The sequence below is a fragment of the Ceratosolen solmsi genome, unplaced genomic scaffold, assembly GCF_000503995.2.
Source record: "Ceratosolen solmsi marchali unplaced genomic scaffold, CerSol_1.0 scaffold22, whole genome shotgun sequence".
Lineage (NCBI taxonomy): Eukaryota > Metazoa > Arthropoda > Insecta > Hymenoptera > Agaonidae > Ceratosolen > Ceratosolen solmsi.
In genome coordinates this window covers 846-18,083 of record NW_011948466.1, presented here as the reverse complement: position 1 = coordinate 18,083, position 17,238 = coordinate 846, and the positions used below count along the sequence as shown (strand labels likewise).

Genomic DNA, 17,238 nt, shown 5'->3' with positions numbered 1-17,238 from the left:
ATAATGAGCTCATGGGCAGTTGCGAAGATGTCGCACTTCGAAGAGATCCATCCTTGCTGGTGTGATGGTTTTAAGACTATTAACACTCTTTGTATCCATTGTAGCTTCCTTGGCTACCGTATTTATTATCGAGTATTACAGTGAGGTAGGAGGTCGAAGCTTTCTGGTTTCCAATTTGAATAAGTGCTAATTCGTGGTAATCTATGAGGAGAAGAGGGGGTTCGTAAGTCTCCGATTACTCCTTAATGTAGAACCACGTGCTGTCTAGAATGCACTGATGCAAGGTATTGCTGAATTTTTGAAGTTACACGTGTGCAGGGTACTGGTGAGATGCACTACTGTCTACTGTATCCGGCTCGAAGGACCAAATGTTCGAAAGTTCTTTTTTATTCTGGCTTAAACTGCCAAAAGCTCAATAGTTCAGTTATTTGTCGCTCGCTTCAGCGATGCTTAGGAAAGGACACACGTGGAAGGGCTTAAATATGTACAGTATATAACTTCGATTAGGACATCGTTTATTTTGTTTATTGACAATTATTACACAATTATTGTTCTATATTCACTTCTCGTAGGAGAAAGTGAATTATATTCTATTAGAATAACACTAGCTCTAACTAACACTAACTCGAAACAAAGTTTAGACTTTGCTATGCGAAGGCTAAGCAGCCATGTCGGAAGTTCGAGAATTCTAAGAAAGTAAATGTAAACATTCGAGGGCTAGACGGCTTCTAAACTTTCCGAGAACCGAAGGCTTCGAATAAATGGTTCAATTCCGAACACTATGATACGTTGTATATAACGAATACAATATCATTGAATAATTTTATACTAATTTATTTATATTCAATGTATTGTAATTTGATTGTGACCAAAATAAAAAAAATTAATATGATTGAAAGAATGTTTGTAAAAATGCTAGCAATCGCTATCCTAATCGTGATTAAAGGAACAAAACTCATGTATATTAACATCTCGATTAAAATAAATCGTTTTGTATATTTTTAATTCTTTTGTGATACTCAAATATCTCCTTTTATTTTATTTTATTTATTAATTGAAATACAAAATTAATAAATTTTATCATATAAGATTGATTGAACTATATTAAAATATGAAGATACTTTTTAAGTCTACAAAATATATAATATCGGCGTATGTTTATGAATAGTACAGCAAATTTTATCTAATCCAAAACTTAATAAGATGAGTACAGAAGTAAAGGGAAGAAAGAATTACGGAAATGATACTAATATTTCAATAAAGATGGTATAGACTAAAAAAATTATCATTCGGGCTCGCACATGAACAGATGAAAGTGTAATATTCGACTACTTTCAACTGTTACTCGAATAATTATCGAACTCGATCACAAAACGAAAAGTAACAATTTATTGATATTTTTTTAAAAATATTTATTAGTAATATTTTATATTTAAAAATGTTCTTTTTGCTCCGTTAGATTTAATTAAAATATTATCTAATTTGTTTATACATTTATATTTTATAATATTTTAAAAACTCACATTTCACAGGTATAGATGGTTTAGTAGCATGCTGAAAAATAAATAAACATATGATCAATAAATTATTGAATTTTTTAATGAAATAAATAAAATTCATATCGAAGATAATTTTTGCAATATTCAAAAAGCTCATAAATACATTAGAAATTTAGTTTTTCCTTCTAAATAATTGCAATTATAATTAATTATATTGCTTCATAATTTTATAACTGTACATTTATGTTAAAACGTACGTCCTTACATAAGTTAAGAAGAATATTAGGTATTATAAGCAATTTCAGATACTACATTATTTTGCAAGTCATATAATATAATATGAATAAATAGAAAACAAGAATTAATACTTTCGCTGATCTGAACATTGAATCTAACTTGAATTATGTAGTAGAAAGATATTGATCTGACTCCAGTTCGTTGGTATTTTCTTTAAAATTAACATCATTTCATATAAACCAACACCATTATACTTTAAAATATATCTTTTCCTGTTAAATTTTTTATAAAATGCTTGGAAATTTCGCTAACATACTATATTCATAACACTACGAATGCTGAACAGAGGAAATAAATTTAGAAGTTCTCTTTTAAAAAATGAATTAAATTAATGACTTAAAATCAATTATCGTCATGAAATTTTTATTATACTGAAAATATAGTACAACGTGTATAAATAGCAAGGTAGTTTTTATTATTTTCAGAACTACACTACTGCCAGTTATTTTTCAAAAAAGGTACTAAATTAAAATTTCATGTTTTAGACATTTATTAATAAGAATCCTGGTACACGTCAGATTGTGCCACATTTCATTATTAAACTATGTTTGATCTCCCTGGTTTATTAACGATAAAAGATTCACATGCAGATATTTGTTTAGACCAATACAAAATGATTGTTTAAAATAAATAAATTCTGTCATCCACTATAAATTCTTATTAACTTTTATCAAAATTAATTCATAATACCTTTACAGTGTAATGACAAAATATTTACAAGCAAAATATGTATCATTGAGCATGAATCATGTATTTTACCCATAAAAAAAAACTTTCAATTAACTGTCAATTTTTCGAGATTATTTAAAGGATTATGGTAGAAATTTTCCCGAATTAGATTAGTATTGCATTACGAAGTTAATATATTTTAATAGATCTTTGTACTTCATATAATCATATGTCACTTTTCTACTATAGTTTATTTCTACTATAGCAAATGCAAACAAGTATAATTATTATAGTATCAGTGACATAATATCATGTAAAATATTCCTTAAATTATATTATAAAAAAAAAATATCTATATTTTTTATAATTAAACAGTATAGTTTATTAAAAAAATTTTCTCTTTTATATTATTATAAATATCAGAGGATTCATTTATCATTTCTATAATTATTTTATAAAACGATATCAAGGCTGTTAAGACTAATTTAGATTGAAACTAAGATTAAATATTTAAATATAAATTCTATTATTACAATATCTATTCTATTATTTTTAATGAATCTAATATCTGAAACTCCTCTTATCAATTTTTACGTTTTTCAAATTATTCCTTTATATTAGTTTTATATTTAATATTTTTTTACGTTTTATTTTTTTATTATTATTTTTTGTACTTAATTTGCTTGTTTCCATTTTTTATAATTCTTTTGATTCTTTACAAAATATTTTAATAATTTTATATAAATAATACTCATAATTGGTTTGATAATGAAACTTTAGTTAATAATAATATAATTTTTTTTGTGTAAAGATTTCTTATTAAAGAACAATAAAAAATGTAATTATTCAAAATAGGTATTTGGATATATCATCTGATTTAAAAATTTCCAGAAAACTTAAATGTTATAAAATTTAATCAAACTCTAATGACTTAAATGAATAATTGAAAAATAGTGTATGTATGATTGTTTTATTTACAATTACGATATTTATATAAAATAATTATGCTAATTATGATCAATTATTTGTAAATTAAAATTAATGTTGCAGAACATACTATTATTGTACTTGAATAATAGAGAGCCAAAAATATTATGTAGTTATGGATTTTACTCTATTACATATTTGGTTAAAAATTTCTGCAGTATCCCATAAATTTTTTTATTTAAATATCACATATAATTTTAACAATGATATGTAACTAGATGGTTAATATTCTTAATACCATATATTATATTATATAAAATATAAGATAATAGTAATACCAATTAATCATCAATAAGGTATTTCCTCTGATAGAATTATAATTTTATTAACTTAATATAATCATAAATACACACAATTATAATATTTCAAATCGAGATATATATATATATATATAATATAATAAAAAAAATAATAAAAAAAATTAATTATAAAAATCATAAAAGAATAAATATACACATATTTTTTAAAAATATTGAATGATTTATGAATTCTTGATTTTAATTAACGCTTTCATTTTTAAATTAAATACATATATCCAAACTTTAATAAATAAAAATATATTATTATGATATATTTAGTTTATTATAAATAACAAATCATCAAAGTATCTTATAATTTCATTTAACATTCATCTTTAATATTTTTTGTTTCAACTGTATGGGTCTTAAATAAATCATTATTTAATATCGTGTAACTCTTACTAAATTATTTGTTTATAGTTTATGGTTGTGCAATAAATTACTATGTATATATATATAATTTTATAAACTTATATATATATAAGGTTATAAAATTAAAAGATACTAGAATAAACAATTTAAAATTTTTATAGAATTATTAAATAAAATGATGTAAATGTTCAGTAATGAAATATTTACAATAAATTTAAGAAGACAGTTTAGGTGGTTATCATCACCGTTATTTTTTACAAATTATGAACATTTATTTAAAATAAAAACATTATTTCGTTAATTAATTTTGCAATCACTAAGCAGGAAAAAATAAAGAGCATTAATGATACGTAGTTGAAAAATAAGCAATATAAAACAAAAACTATGAAAATTATTTTTAAATATAAGATCGATAAAAAATATAATTGATATGGATAAAAGATTAATTTATCTAAAGATATCCACAGTAAAATTGGAGAAGAGTTAGATATGCAAAACAAAAACCAATAAATTTGTTTAAATAATTGCTACTAAAATCATTATTAATGAATTATTTATTATTTAATATTTTGCTACCAAAATTATTACATTAAACAAATTTTTAATATATTTTTTAATGTTTTAATGAGAATATAAATTAAGTTTTTAAACTGATAAAGTGGGATCAGTTTAGAGAATATTTACTTTGAAAATTGTATTGATCGGAAAACGTCGGATACGTCCCTTTGTTGTCAGCTAATAAAGCTGCCGCGTAGCTATTTAATATAAACACACGACGAGGCTCATTAGAAGACTTTCAGACTTTGAGGCAGTGAGTCATGCTATTCACCCATGAAGAATAGTCGATCATCAAGGTTCTCGCCATGACAGAAAAAAGACGCATCCCCGACCATCCCAGACATACTCAGCGATCAGGTGCGTGCATAATCATTGCTGATTCCTGCAAACTCAGCAACAATTTATTACCAACAAGGAGCATTCATAATGGTGAACTACTCATTACAGGGTCGGATTAAGGCTACTGCAGTAAACAAATTTATTTATATTTATTAAGTATTGAGTAAGCAAAGTCTATACATATAATTGCTAATCCTTTCAATATTAGCATGACGCTATTATTAATAGCACAAATCACACTCACTAATAAGGAGTGTGCATAATCAGTTGCTGATCCTTACAAGATCAACAACATCACTGTTACGGATTACAGCAGATTTAAGCGGTATACAAAGTGGGAGAGGTAAAGACACTTGTGCTTAGAAACATTTGCGTGCTGAGTCATAAACACAATTCTGCGAAATCGGAAAACCTCACTACGCAAAATATTCGAATATTACATTATAATTCCGACGAACTCCCCAAGGCTCGACTCTGGTGACGTCACTCTAACAATCGACATGGCAAGAGTGATCCGGTAGTCACCGGATCTGCAAGCTTGTACTAGGATATTTAAGGAGCTGCGCTTAACGCTCTCGCCCTTGCTAGTACCGATCACGCGCTCTTCACATCAGGCTCGCTATCCAACTATTTATTATATTATTTATGTTCAATAACGGGAAAGACACTACACTCTAAAGGCAGTATTGAATTATTGCATTGCCCCTTCCACTTGCCGGTAAGCTTCCATCCACCATCAAAGGGAGGATTTTAGTCTGATCCCGGACAATCACCATCAACAATGACCATCTGGGATAGATATACCATCAACCACAGGAATAGGTTCAAGCAACAGCTTGGTGCATCTTCGTGATTAAACATAGGATATACCTTCCATCGCATAAATTCAACACATCAATAATATAATTGTAAATAAACTTTAATAATAAACCATATTTATCAAAGAAGCACACACTGTACTCTACAGCCCTTCCACTTAACTCCTTCCCAAACACTCGCTAGGGCGGACGGTAAATTAAAGCTATCGAAACATTGGCAGTTCGAGCCAGGAAATAAAACAGTTTCCAACATACACTAACTGTTCAAATCCACAAATAAAATTATAATCATATAAAATTTCATCGTGCACAGTACGTATAATTAAGTATATTGAACACAAAGATCAAATAAGGAAAATATTTGCAATTTATTAAATCAAACTGTTTGTAATACATAATTTATATGTTTTACCTCTATTTTTTATCAATTATTCAGAAATTGTTGATAATATATTATTATTTAAAATATACCTTAAATATTATTTCAATATCATATAATAAATTCAATTATTTAAAAATGCAGTAATCATTATTAAGTATATTGCTGTAAGAAATATATAATCTTAATATTTTTCAGATTATGCACAGAAATGGGAGGAAATTATGTTAAAACAACGTGATATGTTAAATGAAGCATTAAATCAAGTTAATCAGTTTCGTAAACAGCTTTTACAAGAAGAGCAAATTAGTCAAAAAATGACACGTACAAAAAATTTAAGATATAATTAAACATTAATTAGATTTATTTCCAAAATTAAATATTAATAATAAATAATTATTTACATAAAATAAAGTGAGAATAATTTTTTCAATAAATATTTACTAAAACATATATTTCTATTAATATACATAAATATATATATATATATATATATATATATATATATATGTATCTACGTCCTTCTTCCTTTTCTCTGTATATGAATATGTTGTAATGAGAATTTTTTGTAAAAATATTATTTATGCATGTTTTTTCATCAATACATACTGTGTACACGATAGCTATACGATTCTTCAGATATTTAAAACTGGTTAATAAGATTATAAATATAGTAATATTGTTTAAAAAGTTTATAATATTAATGTAGAAAGACGATATCGTAATATAATCAACTTCTGTTCATTTTGTGTAATATATGTTTCATCAGATTTTTTCATGTTCAGGAAATATTTTATGTGGTTTCAATTGAGATAATGTAATAAAAACATGGGTTATCGCTTATCTTATTTGGTTCATATTTGAAAATTTTTTTTCACCATATTTGCACTTTAAGCAATTCTTTATTTTTTTTTTGTACAACGTGATGAATTGAACAAATGAGGAAAACTGATTGAAAATACCGCTGGTTCAAAATGATGTATCTTTAAAATTGTTAATTAATATAAGTTTTCATCGTAAACTTCCCGCGATCATTATAAAATTCCTCAATCTTTTAAGGATAATTTCGGCAACAATGGATCGATCAGTAAATAGAGGTAGATACAGAGGCAAATAGTGGCTAGAGATTACCCTGATATCGAGAAATTATGTCCTAAACATTTTTATAAAATTGTTCAGCATTTGGATAACCGAAAGACAGTGATTTGAGTCATAAACTTCCGAACATTTTAAGTTAATAACTTAGGGTATGGCCGGCAAAAAGTGGCGACATAACCGCCCGATCTGCGCAAAATTTTTTGTACATGTTGGGGTCTGCGGTAGCTACAAATGACCTTAAATACGAGTGACTTGCGTCATAAAGTTCCGAACATTTTAAGTTAACAACTCAGTGTTTCCGCGACAAATAGGTGTGACCTAATTGCCTGATGTTTCCAAAAATAATTGTGCATATAGGGGACAGCAGTGAGCACAATAAGTACGAGTGATTTGAGTCATGAACTTTCGAATATGTTAAGTTAATAGCTTAGAGTTTGGGCAAGAACTAGTGGCGACCTAATAGCCCGATCTTTACAAAATTTTTTGTACATGTACAAGACATCAGTGGCTACAAAAGGCATTGATGACAAGTGACTTGAGTCATAAACTTTCTAACATTGTAAGTTAATAGCTCAGGATTCGGGCGACAAAAACTGGCGACCTCATAACCCGATCTTTCCAGAAACTGTTGTGCATGTAGGGGAGAATAGTGGCCATAAACGACGTTAAGCACGAGTGATTTTAGTCATACACTTTCGAACATATTAAGTTAATAGTTTAGGGTTTCGGCGACACATACTGGCAAACCATTATCCCGATCTTTCCAAAAATTTGTGTATATAGGGGACAGCAGTGACTACAAATCACCATAAGTATGAGTGATTTAAGTCATAAACTTCTGAACATTTTATGTTAAGAAATAAATAATAAAAATAGCTCAACGTTTCGGCGACAAAACTGGCGAAGTAATCGCGCGATCTTTCCTAAATTTTTTGTGGATCTATGTTCGAAATTATATCTTGGCTCGAACTGCCAATGCTTCAATAGCTTAATTTGCCGCCTGCCCTAGCAGACGCCCGAAAAAGAGTTAGGTGGAAGGGCTGTACAAGAGTCGTGAGTTGTCTAATTATGCTTTTATTATTCAATTTATTACACTATTTACATATGGGTGTTGTAAAATCGTCTTGAATATAATGTGAAGATGCGATTTCTTGAACGGCTTCTTGTATAGGAGGTATCACTACACGAGATGCTCTTGAAATCGTTTAATTATGAAGTTGTGTTGATCATTGCCATCGGCCAGCTAGATATAATGAGGTTTCGCGGATAGTGTACTCATAGTCATGCAGTATCTTGATCTCATCCTGGGTAGAGTGATTTACCACAAAGCAAAACAAACGTGCGTGGTCGTCCGCCCCTCTTGTAGGTGAAGTGATAACATTACGTTGACCACAAAAAACACAGGGATTAATATGGAAGTTGATGCATCTCCTGGTTAGTGGATCTCTGCATGTACTTTGATCACTAGCTTACCAATCCCTACGAGTATGTAAAGTTCCTGCTTGCTAATGGCATTGAAAGCACACGTGCAGCGCAGATTGCCGAACCTGGCACGTGCCGAGCTTCACTCAATTGTTTTCAAATAATTTAAGCCTCAAAATATATTCTGGTAAACAACTTAGCCGAGTTTGATGGTAAGTCGCAAGGGTCTTCATTGCATTCAAAACAATTACTACGTCTGTAGTATAAAGAGCAATAAAGTGGCTGTTTACGAGTATGTTCTATATGTACTAACCTTTTCGAGCCTTCAGTAACCTTGGCGAGATTTTCTTAGAATTTTATGTCCGTTTGATAATTCTTTGTTATAATAGCTGGTGAAAGTTTTCTAATGAATATAATTTGATAGATTTTTCCATAACACTTTGTGCATGTAGAAGGACAGCTGTGGCTACAAATGACGTAAAAACAAGTGATTTGTGGCATAAACTGCCGAACCTTTTAGGTTACTAGCTCAGGGTTTAGACAACAAATACTGGCGACCTAATAGCCCGATCCATCCCAAATTTTTTGTCTATTGTTCCGAATTGAAGCAGTATTAGGTGAAAGACAAAAGTGGAAGACGTATAAACACAATTCAGCGAAGTCGGTAAATTTCCCTACGATAAATACTCGAATATTAGACTCTAATCCGACTAGAAATACCGATGAACACTCAACGCAAGATTCGAGTGACGTCACCGTACTGATTGCCATAGGAACAGGCACCGATGCGCTCACCGGCGTCGCAAGCTCCTATGTGAATATTTAAGAGTAGCCCTTGACGCGCTACGCACTGTACTTTCAACATCTAGTCAGTACCTACACGTCTGGCTCTCAGTATTATTCTACGTTAAATTCAGTTAAGTACTCATTGTCATTCTATACTTAGTATAATTATTGGGTAGTGCGTCCCACATCAGTGTCACTTGCGCCAGTCCGAAATGAAATTCAAATCTCAGATAATCAAGAGCTCAAGAAAGAACTCACACTACTACAATATAATAATTCTCAATCATGTCGCCCAAAACCCATTCTATTACCTTATAATAATCGAAAGTATATGACTGAAATTACTCCTACTTTAGGCTATTTGTAGCCAACTGTCTCCTACATGCACAAAAAATTTGGAAGAGATCGGGCTATTTGGTTGCCAGTATTTGTCGCCCAAACCTTTTGCTATTACCATAAAATAATCGGAAGTTTATAACTAAAATTACTCGTACTTTAGGCTATTTGTAGCCTATACTATCTCCTACGTGCACAAAAAATTTAGGAATGATCGGGATATTTGGTCGCCAGTATTTGTCGCCCAAACCTTATAACATTACCTTAAAATATTAAAAAGTTTGTGACTGAAATCACTCCTACCTTAGGCTATTTATAGCCTGTAATGTCCTCTGCAAGCACAAAGAATTTGGGAAGGATCGAGCTATTAGGTCGCCAGTATTTGTCGCCCAAACACTATGTTATAACCTTAAAATATTCTGAAGGTTATGCCTGAAATCATTCGTACTTTAGGCAATTTTCAGCCTGTACTATTACCTAGATGGACAAAAACCTTCGGAAGGATCGGGATATTAGGTCACCAGTATTTGTACCTAAACCTTATGCCAATACCATCAACTATACGGAGATTTATGACTGAATCAGTCGTAGCTTAGATTATTTGTAGCCTGTACAGCCCCCTACATGGACAAAAAATTTGGGAAGGCTCGCGCTATTAGGTCGCCAGTATTTGTACCTAAACCCTATGCCAATACCTTAAAATATTCGGAAGTGTATAACTGAAATCACTCGTTCTTTAGGGTCTTTGTAGCCTCTAATGCCCTCCACAAGCACAAAAACTTTTGGAAGGATCGGGCTATTATGTCGCCAGAATTTGTCGCTCAATCCTTACGGTATTAGAATAAAATATTCGTAGGTCTATGATTGAAATGAATTGTAGTTTAAGCTATTTTTAACCTGTACTGACTCCCACATGAACAATAAATTTGGGATGGCTCGGGCTATTACGTCGCCAGTATTTGTACCTAAACCTTATGCTCATACCTTAAAATATTTGGTATGGTGTAAGTGAAATCACTCGTACTTTAGGCTATTAGTCGCAGGTAATGTCCTTCACAAGCACAAAAACTTTTGGAAGGATCGGGCTATTATGTCGCCAGAATTTGTCGCTCAATCCTTACGGTATTAGAATAAAATATTCGTAGGTCTATGATTGAAATGAATTGTAGTTTAAGCTATTTTTAACCTGTACTGACTCCCACATGGACAATAAATTTGGGAAGGCTCGGGCTATTACGTCGCCAGGCTTTGTCGCACAAACCCTATGCTATTACTTTAAAATATTCGCAAGATTGTGACTGAAATCAATTGTACTTCAGGCTATTTTTAACCTGTACTGTCCCCTACATGGACAAAATTTGGGAAGGATCGGGCTACTAGGTCGCCAGTATTTATAACTAAACCCTATGCAAATAACTTAAAGCATTAGGATGTTTATAACAGAAATCACTCGTACTTTAGTCTGTTAGCAGCCTGTACTGTACCCTGCAAGGACAACTAATTTGGTAAAGATCGGAGTATTTGGTCGCCAGTATTTGTACCTAAACCCTATGCCAATACGTTAAAATATTAGGAAGTTTATAACTGAAATCACTCGTACTTCAGGCTATTTGTAACCTGTATTGTCCTCCATATGCACAAAAAAATTGAGAAGGATTGGGCTAATAGACCGTCAGAATTTGTCGCTCAAACCCTATGCTATTACCTCAAAATATTCTGAAGTTTGTGACTAAAATCAATTCTACTTTAGGATATTTGTAGACTGTAATGTCTTCCATATGCACAAAAAACTTGAGAAGGTCGGGCTATTAGGTCGCCAGTATTTGTACCTAAACCCTATGTCATTACCTTAAAATATTCGGAAGATTGTGACTGAAATCAATTGTACTTCAGGCTATTTGTAGCCTGTACGGCTCGCTACATGGACAAAAGCCTTCGGAAAGATCGGGCTAATAGGTCGCCAGAATTTGTCACCCAAACCCTATGATATTACCTTAAAATATTCGGAAGTTTATGCCTTAACTCACTGTACCTTAGGCTATTTATAATCTGTATTGTCCCCTACAAGCACAAAATATTCGGGAAGGATCAGGCTATTAGTTCGCCAGTATTTGTACCTAAACCCTATGCCAAAACGTTAACATATTGGGAAGTTTATAACTGAAATCACTCGTACTTTAGGCTATTTGTAGCCTGTACTGTCCCCTACATGCACAAAAAATTTGGTCAGGATCAGCCTAATTGGTCGCCAGAATTTGTCGCCCAAATCCTATGCTATTACCTTAAAATATTCGGAAGGTTATGACTAAAATCAATTGTACTTTAAGCTATTTCCAGCCTGTACTATCCCCCACAAGGACAAATAATTTTGGAAGGATCGAGCTATTAGGTCGCCAGTATTTCTCATCGATTCCCTATGTTATTACCTTAAAATATTGGGAAATTTATAAATGAAATCAATCGTACTCGGGCTATTTACAGTCTGTACTGTCCCCTACGTGTGCAAAAATTTTGGGAAGGATCGGGCTATTAGGTCGCCACTATTTGTCACCGAATCCCTATGTTATTAACTGAAAATATTCGGTAGTTGTAACTGAAATCTCTCGTATCATAGGCTATTTGTAGCCTGTACTGTCCCCTACATGGACAACTAATTTGGGAAAAAGTTGGGAAGGATCGAGCTAATTATATATAGGTCGCCAGTACTTGTATCTAAACCCTATGCCAATAACTTAAAATATTAGGTAGTTTATAACTGAAATCACTCCCACTTTAGGCTATTTGTGGCCTGTACTCTCCCCTACGTGGAGAAAAAAATTGGAAAGGGTCGGTCTATTGGGTCACCAGTATTTTTCGCACAAACCAAATGCTGCTACCATAAAACTGGGTTTCTGTCACAAATACAGGCGGCCCAAGAGCCCAATCTTTCCCAAATTTTTCTTCCATATAGGGGACCGTACAGGGTACAAATAGCCTAAAGGACGACAGATTTCAGTCATAAACTTCTGAATAATTTAAGGTAATAAAGTTGGATTTAGGCCACAAATACTGGCGACTTAATCGCCCCATTCCTCCCAATTTTTATGTGCATTTGGAGGACATCAGTGGCTACAAATATCCTACGGTTCGAGTTATTTCTGTTATAAACTTCCGTATAATTTAAGGGAATAGCATAGTGCATGGGCTACAAATACTGGCGACCTAGTAGCCTAATTCCTCCCAGATTTCTTGTGCCTGTGGAGGACATCAGTGGCTACAAATATCGTAAGGTACGAGTGATTTATGTCATAAACTTCCAAATCATTTAAGGTAATAGCATAGGATTTGGGCAACAAATATTGGCGATATAATAGCCACATTCCTCCCAAATTTTATGTGCATGTAGAGGACATCAGTGGCTACAAATATCGTAAGGTACGAGTGATTTATGTCATAAACTTCCAAATCATTTAAGGTAATAGCATAGGATTTGGGCAACAAATATTGGCGATATAATAGCCACATTCCTCCCAAATTTTATGTGCATTTGGAGGACATCAGTGGTTACAAATATCCTAAAGAACGAGTGATTTCAGATATAAACTTCCGAATAATTTAAGGTAATAGTATAGGATTTGGGCAACAAATATTGGCGATATAATAGCCACATTCCTCCCAAATTTTATGTGCATGTAGAGGACATCAGTGGCTTCAAATATCCTCAAGAACGAGTGATTTCAGATATAAACTTCCGAATAATTTAAGGTAATAGTATAGGATTTGGGCAACAAATATTGGCGATATAATAGCCACATTCCTCCCAAATTTTATGTGCATGTAGAGGACATCAGTGGCTTCAAATATCCTAAAGAACGAGTGATTTCAGATATAAACTTCCGAAAAATTAAAAGTAATAGCATAGGGTATGGGCTTCAAATACTAGCGACCTCATAGTCCGACCCTTCCTAAATATTTCGTACGTATAGAGGACATCAGTGGCTACAAATATCCTAAAGTACGAGAGATATCAGTCATAAACTTCCGAATAATTCAAGGTAATAGCAGAGGATTTGGGCAACAAATACTGGCGACCTAATAGCCCGATTCCTCCCAAATTTATTCACCATGTAGAGGACATCAGTAGATGCAAATATCCTTAAGTACGAGTGATATCAGTCTTTGTGCATGTGGAGGACATCAGTGGCTTCCAATATTCTAAAGTACGAGTGATTTCAGCCATAAACTTCCGTATAATTCAAGGTAATAACATAGGATTTAGGCAACAAATACTGGCGATCTAATAGCCCCATTCCTCCCAAATTTTTTGTGCATGTAGAGGACATCAGTAGATGCAAATATCCTTAAGTACGAGTGATATCAGTCTTTGTGCATGTGGAGGACATCAGTGGCTTCCAATATTCTAAAGTACGAGTGATTTCAGCCATAAACTTCCGTATAATTCAAGGTAATAACATAGGATTTAGGCAACAAATACTGGCGATCTAATAGCCCCATTCCTCCCAAATTTTTTGTGCATGTAGAGGACATCAGTAGATGCAAATATCCTTAAGTACGAGTGATATCAGTCTTTGTGCATGTGGAGGACATCAGTGGTTACAAATATCCTAAAGAACGAGTGATTTCAGTCATCGATTTTCGAATAATTTCAAGTAAATGCATAGGATTTGGGCAACAAATACTGGCGATCTAATAGCCCCATTCCTCCTTCCGAATAATTTAAGGTAATAGCGTAGGATTTGGGCAACAAATACTGGCGATCTAATAGCCCCATTCCTCCTTCCGAATAATTTAAGGTAATAGCGTAGGATTTGGGCAACAAATACTGGCGATCTAATAGCCCCATTCCTCCTTCCGAATAATTTAAGGTAATAGCGTAGGATTTGGGCAACAAATACTGGCGATCTAATAGCCCCATTCCTCCTTCCGAATAATTTAAGGTAATAGCGTAGGATTTGGGCAACAAATACTGGCGATCTAATAGCCCCATTCCTCCTTCCGAATAATTTAAGGTAATAGCGTAGGATTTGGGCAACAAATACTGGCGATCTAATAGCCCCATTCCTCCTTCCGAATAATTTAAGGTAATAGCGTAGGATTTGGGCAACAAATACTGGCGATCTAATAGCCCCATTCCTCCTTCCGAATAATTTAAGGTAATAGCGTAGGATTTGGGCAACAAATACTGGCGATCTAATAGCCCCATTCCTCCTTCCGAATAATTTAAGGTAATAGCGTAGGATTTGGGCAACAAATACTGGCGATCTAATAGCCCCATTCCTCCTTCCGAATAATTTAAGGTAATAGCATAGTGTATGCGCTACAAATACTGGCGACCTCATAGTCCGATCCTTCCTAAATTTTTCGTACGTATAGAGGACATCAGTGGCTACAAATATCCAAAAGTACGAGTGATTTCAGTCATAAACTTCCGAATATTATAAGGTAATAGCATAGTGTATGCGCTACAAATACTGGCGACCTAATAGCCCGATTCCTGCCAAATTTTTTGACCATGTAGAGGACAGCACAGGCTATAAATATCCTAAAGAACGAGTGATTTCAGTCATAGATTTTCGATTAATTTCAGGTAATAGCGTAGGATTTAGGCACAAAATATTGACGATATAATAGCCCTATTCCTCCCAAATTTTATGTGCATGTGGAGGACATCAGTGGCAACAAATATTTTAAAGTACGAGTGATTTCAGACATAAACTTCTGAATAATTGAAGGTAATAGCGTTGGATTTAGGCAACAAATTTTGGCGTCCTAATAGCACGAGCCTTCCTAAATTCTTAGTATATGTAGAGGACATCAGTGGCTACAAATATCCTAAGGAACGAGTGATTTCAGACATAAACTTCTGAATAATTGAAGGTAATAGCGTTGGATTTAGGCAACAAATTTTGGCGTCCTAATAGCACGAGCCTTCCTAAATTCTTAGTATATGTAGAGGACATCAGTGGCTACAAATATCCTAAGGAACGAGTGATTTCAGACATAAACTTCTGAATAATTGAAGGTAATAGCGTTGGATTTAGGCAACAAATTTTGGCGTCCTAATAGCACGAGCCTTCCTAAATTCTTAGTATATGTAGAGGACATCAGTGGCTACAAATATCCTAGAGCACTATTGATTTCAGTCATAAACTTCCGAAAAATTTAAGTTAATAACGTAGGATTTAGGCAACGAATACTGGCGACCTAATAGTACGAGCCTTCCTAAATTCTTAGTATATGTAGAGGACATCAGTGGCTACAAATATCGTCATGTACGAGTGATTTCAGTCATAAACTTCCGAATATTTTAAAGTAATATTATATGGTTTCGGCGACAAATACTCGCGACTTACTGGCCCTATTGTTCCCAAAATTTTTGCCCAGATAGGGGACAATACAGGCTACAAAAAGCCTAAAGTGCAAGTGATTTTACTCATACACTTCTGAATATTTTAAGGTAATTGCATAGGGTTCGTGGGACAAATACTTGCGACCTAATAGCCCGAAAATTCCCAAATTTTTTCTCCATATAGGGCACAGTACAGGCTACAAATAACCAGAAGTACGAGTAATTTCAGTCATAAACTTCCGAAATTTTTGCACAGATCGGGGACAGGACAGGCGACAAATAGCCTAAAGTGCAAGTAATTTTACTCATAAACTTCCGAATAGTTTAAGGAAATATTAAAATTGTTTTGCCGATAAATACTTGCGACCTAATAGCCCAAAAATTTCCAAATTTTTACTCCATATAGGGCACCGTACAGGCTACAAATAACTAGAAGTACGAGTAATTTCAGTCATAAACTTCCGAAATTTTTGCACAGATAGGGGACAGGACAGGCGACAAATAGCCTAAAGTGCAAGTGATTTTAGTTATAAACTTCCGAATATTTTAAGTTAATATTTTATGGTTTTGGCGACAGATACTCGCGAATTACTGGCCTGATCGTTCCCAAAATTTTTGCTCGGATAAGGGTCAGTACAGGCTACAAATATCCAGAAGTGCGAGTGATTTCACTCATAAACTTCCGAAAATTTTAAGGTAATAGCATAGGGTTTGTCTGACAAATATTTGCGACCTAATAGCCCGAAAATTCCCAAATTTTTTCTCCATATAGGGCACACTACAGGCTAGAAATAGCCTGAAGTACGAGTGATTCCTGTCATAAACTTCCGAATATTTGTAGCCACTCATGTCCTTTACATGTAGAAAAAATTTAGGAAGGATCAGACTATTAGGTCGCCAGTATTTGTTGCCCAAATCGTATGCTATTACCTTTAGCTTTTCAGAATTTTATGACTGAACTCACTCGTACTTTAGGATATTTGTAGCCACTGATGTCCTCTACATATACTAAGAATTTAGGAAGGCTCGT

At 33.0% G+C, this 17,238-nt stretch overlaps 1 protein-coding gene across 2 annotated transcripts in view; it reads left to right on the top strand.

Moving 5' to 3' along the window:
- Window positions 1-6,596, top strand: part of Klp10A (kinesin-like protein 10A) — a 63,386-nt gene extending 56,790 nt beyond the window's left edge. For both annotated transcript variants that reach the window (XM_011505570.1, XM_011505569.1), the window contains exon 12: window positions 6,416-6,596. In XM_011505570.1, the coding sequence (XP_011503872.1) occupies window positions 6,416-6,567 (152 nt within the window). In that variant the 3' untranslated portion in view covers window positions 6,568-6,596. The remainder of the gene's footprint in view (window positions 1-6,415) is intronic.
- The last annotated feature ends 10,642 nt before the right edge of the window (window positions 6,597-17,238 follow it).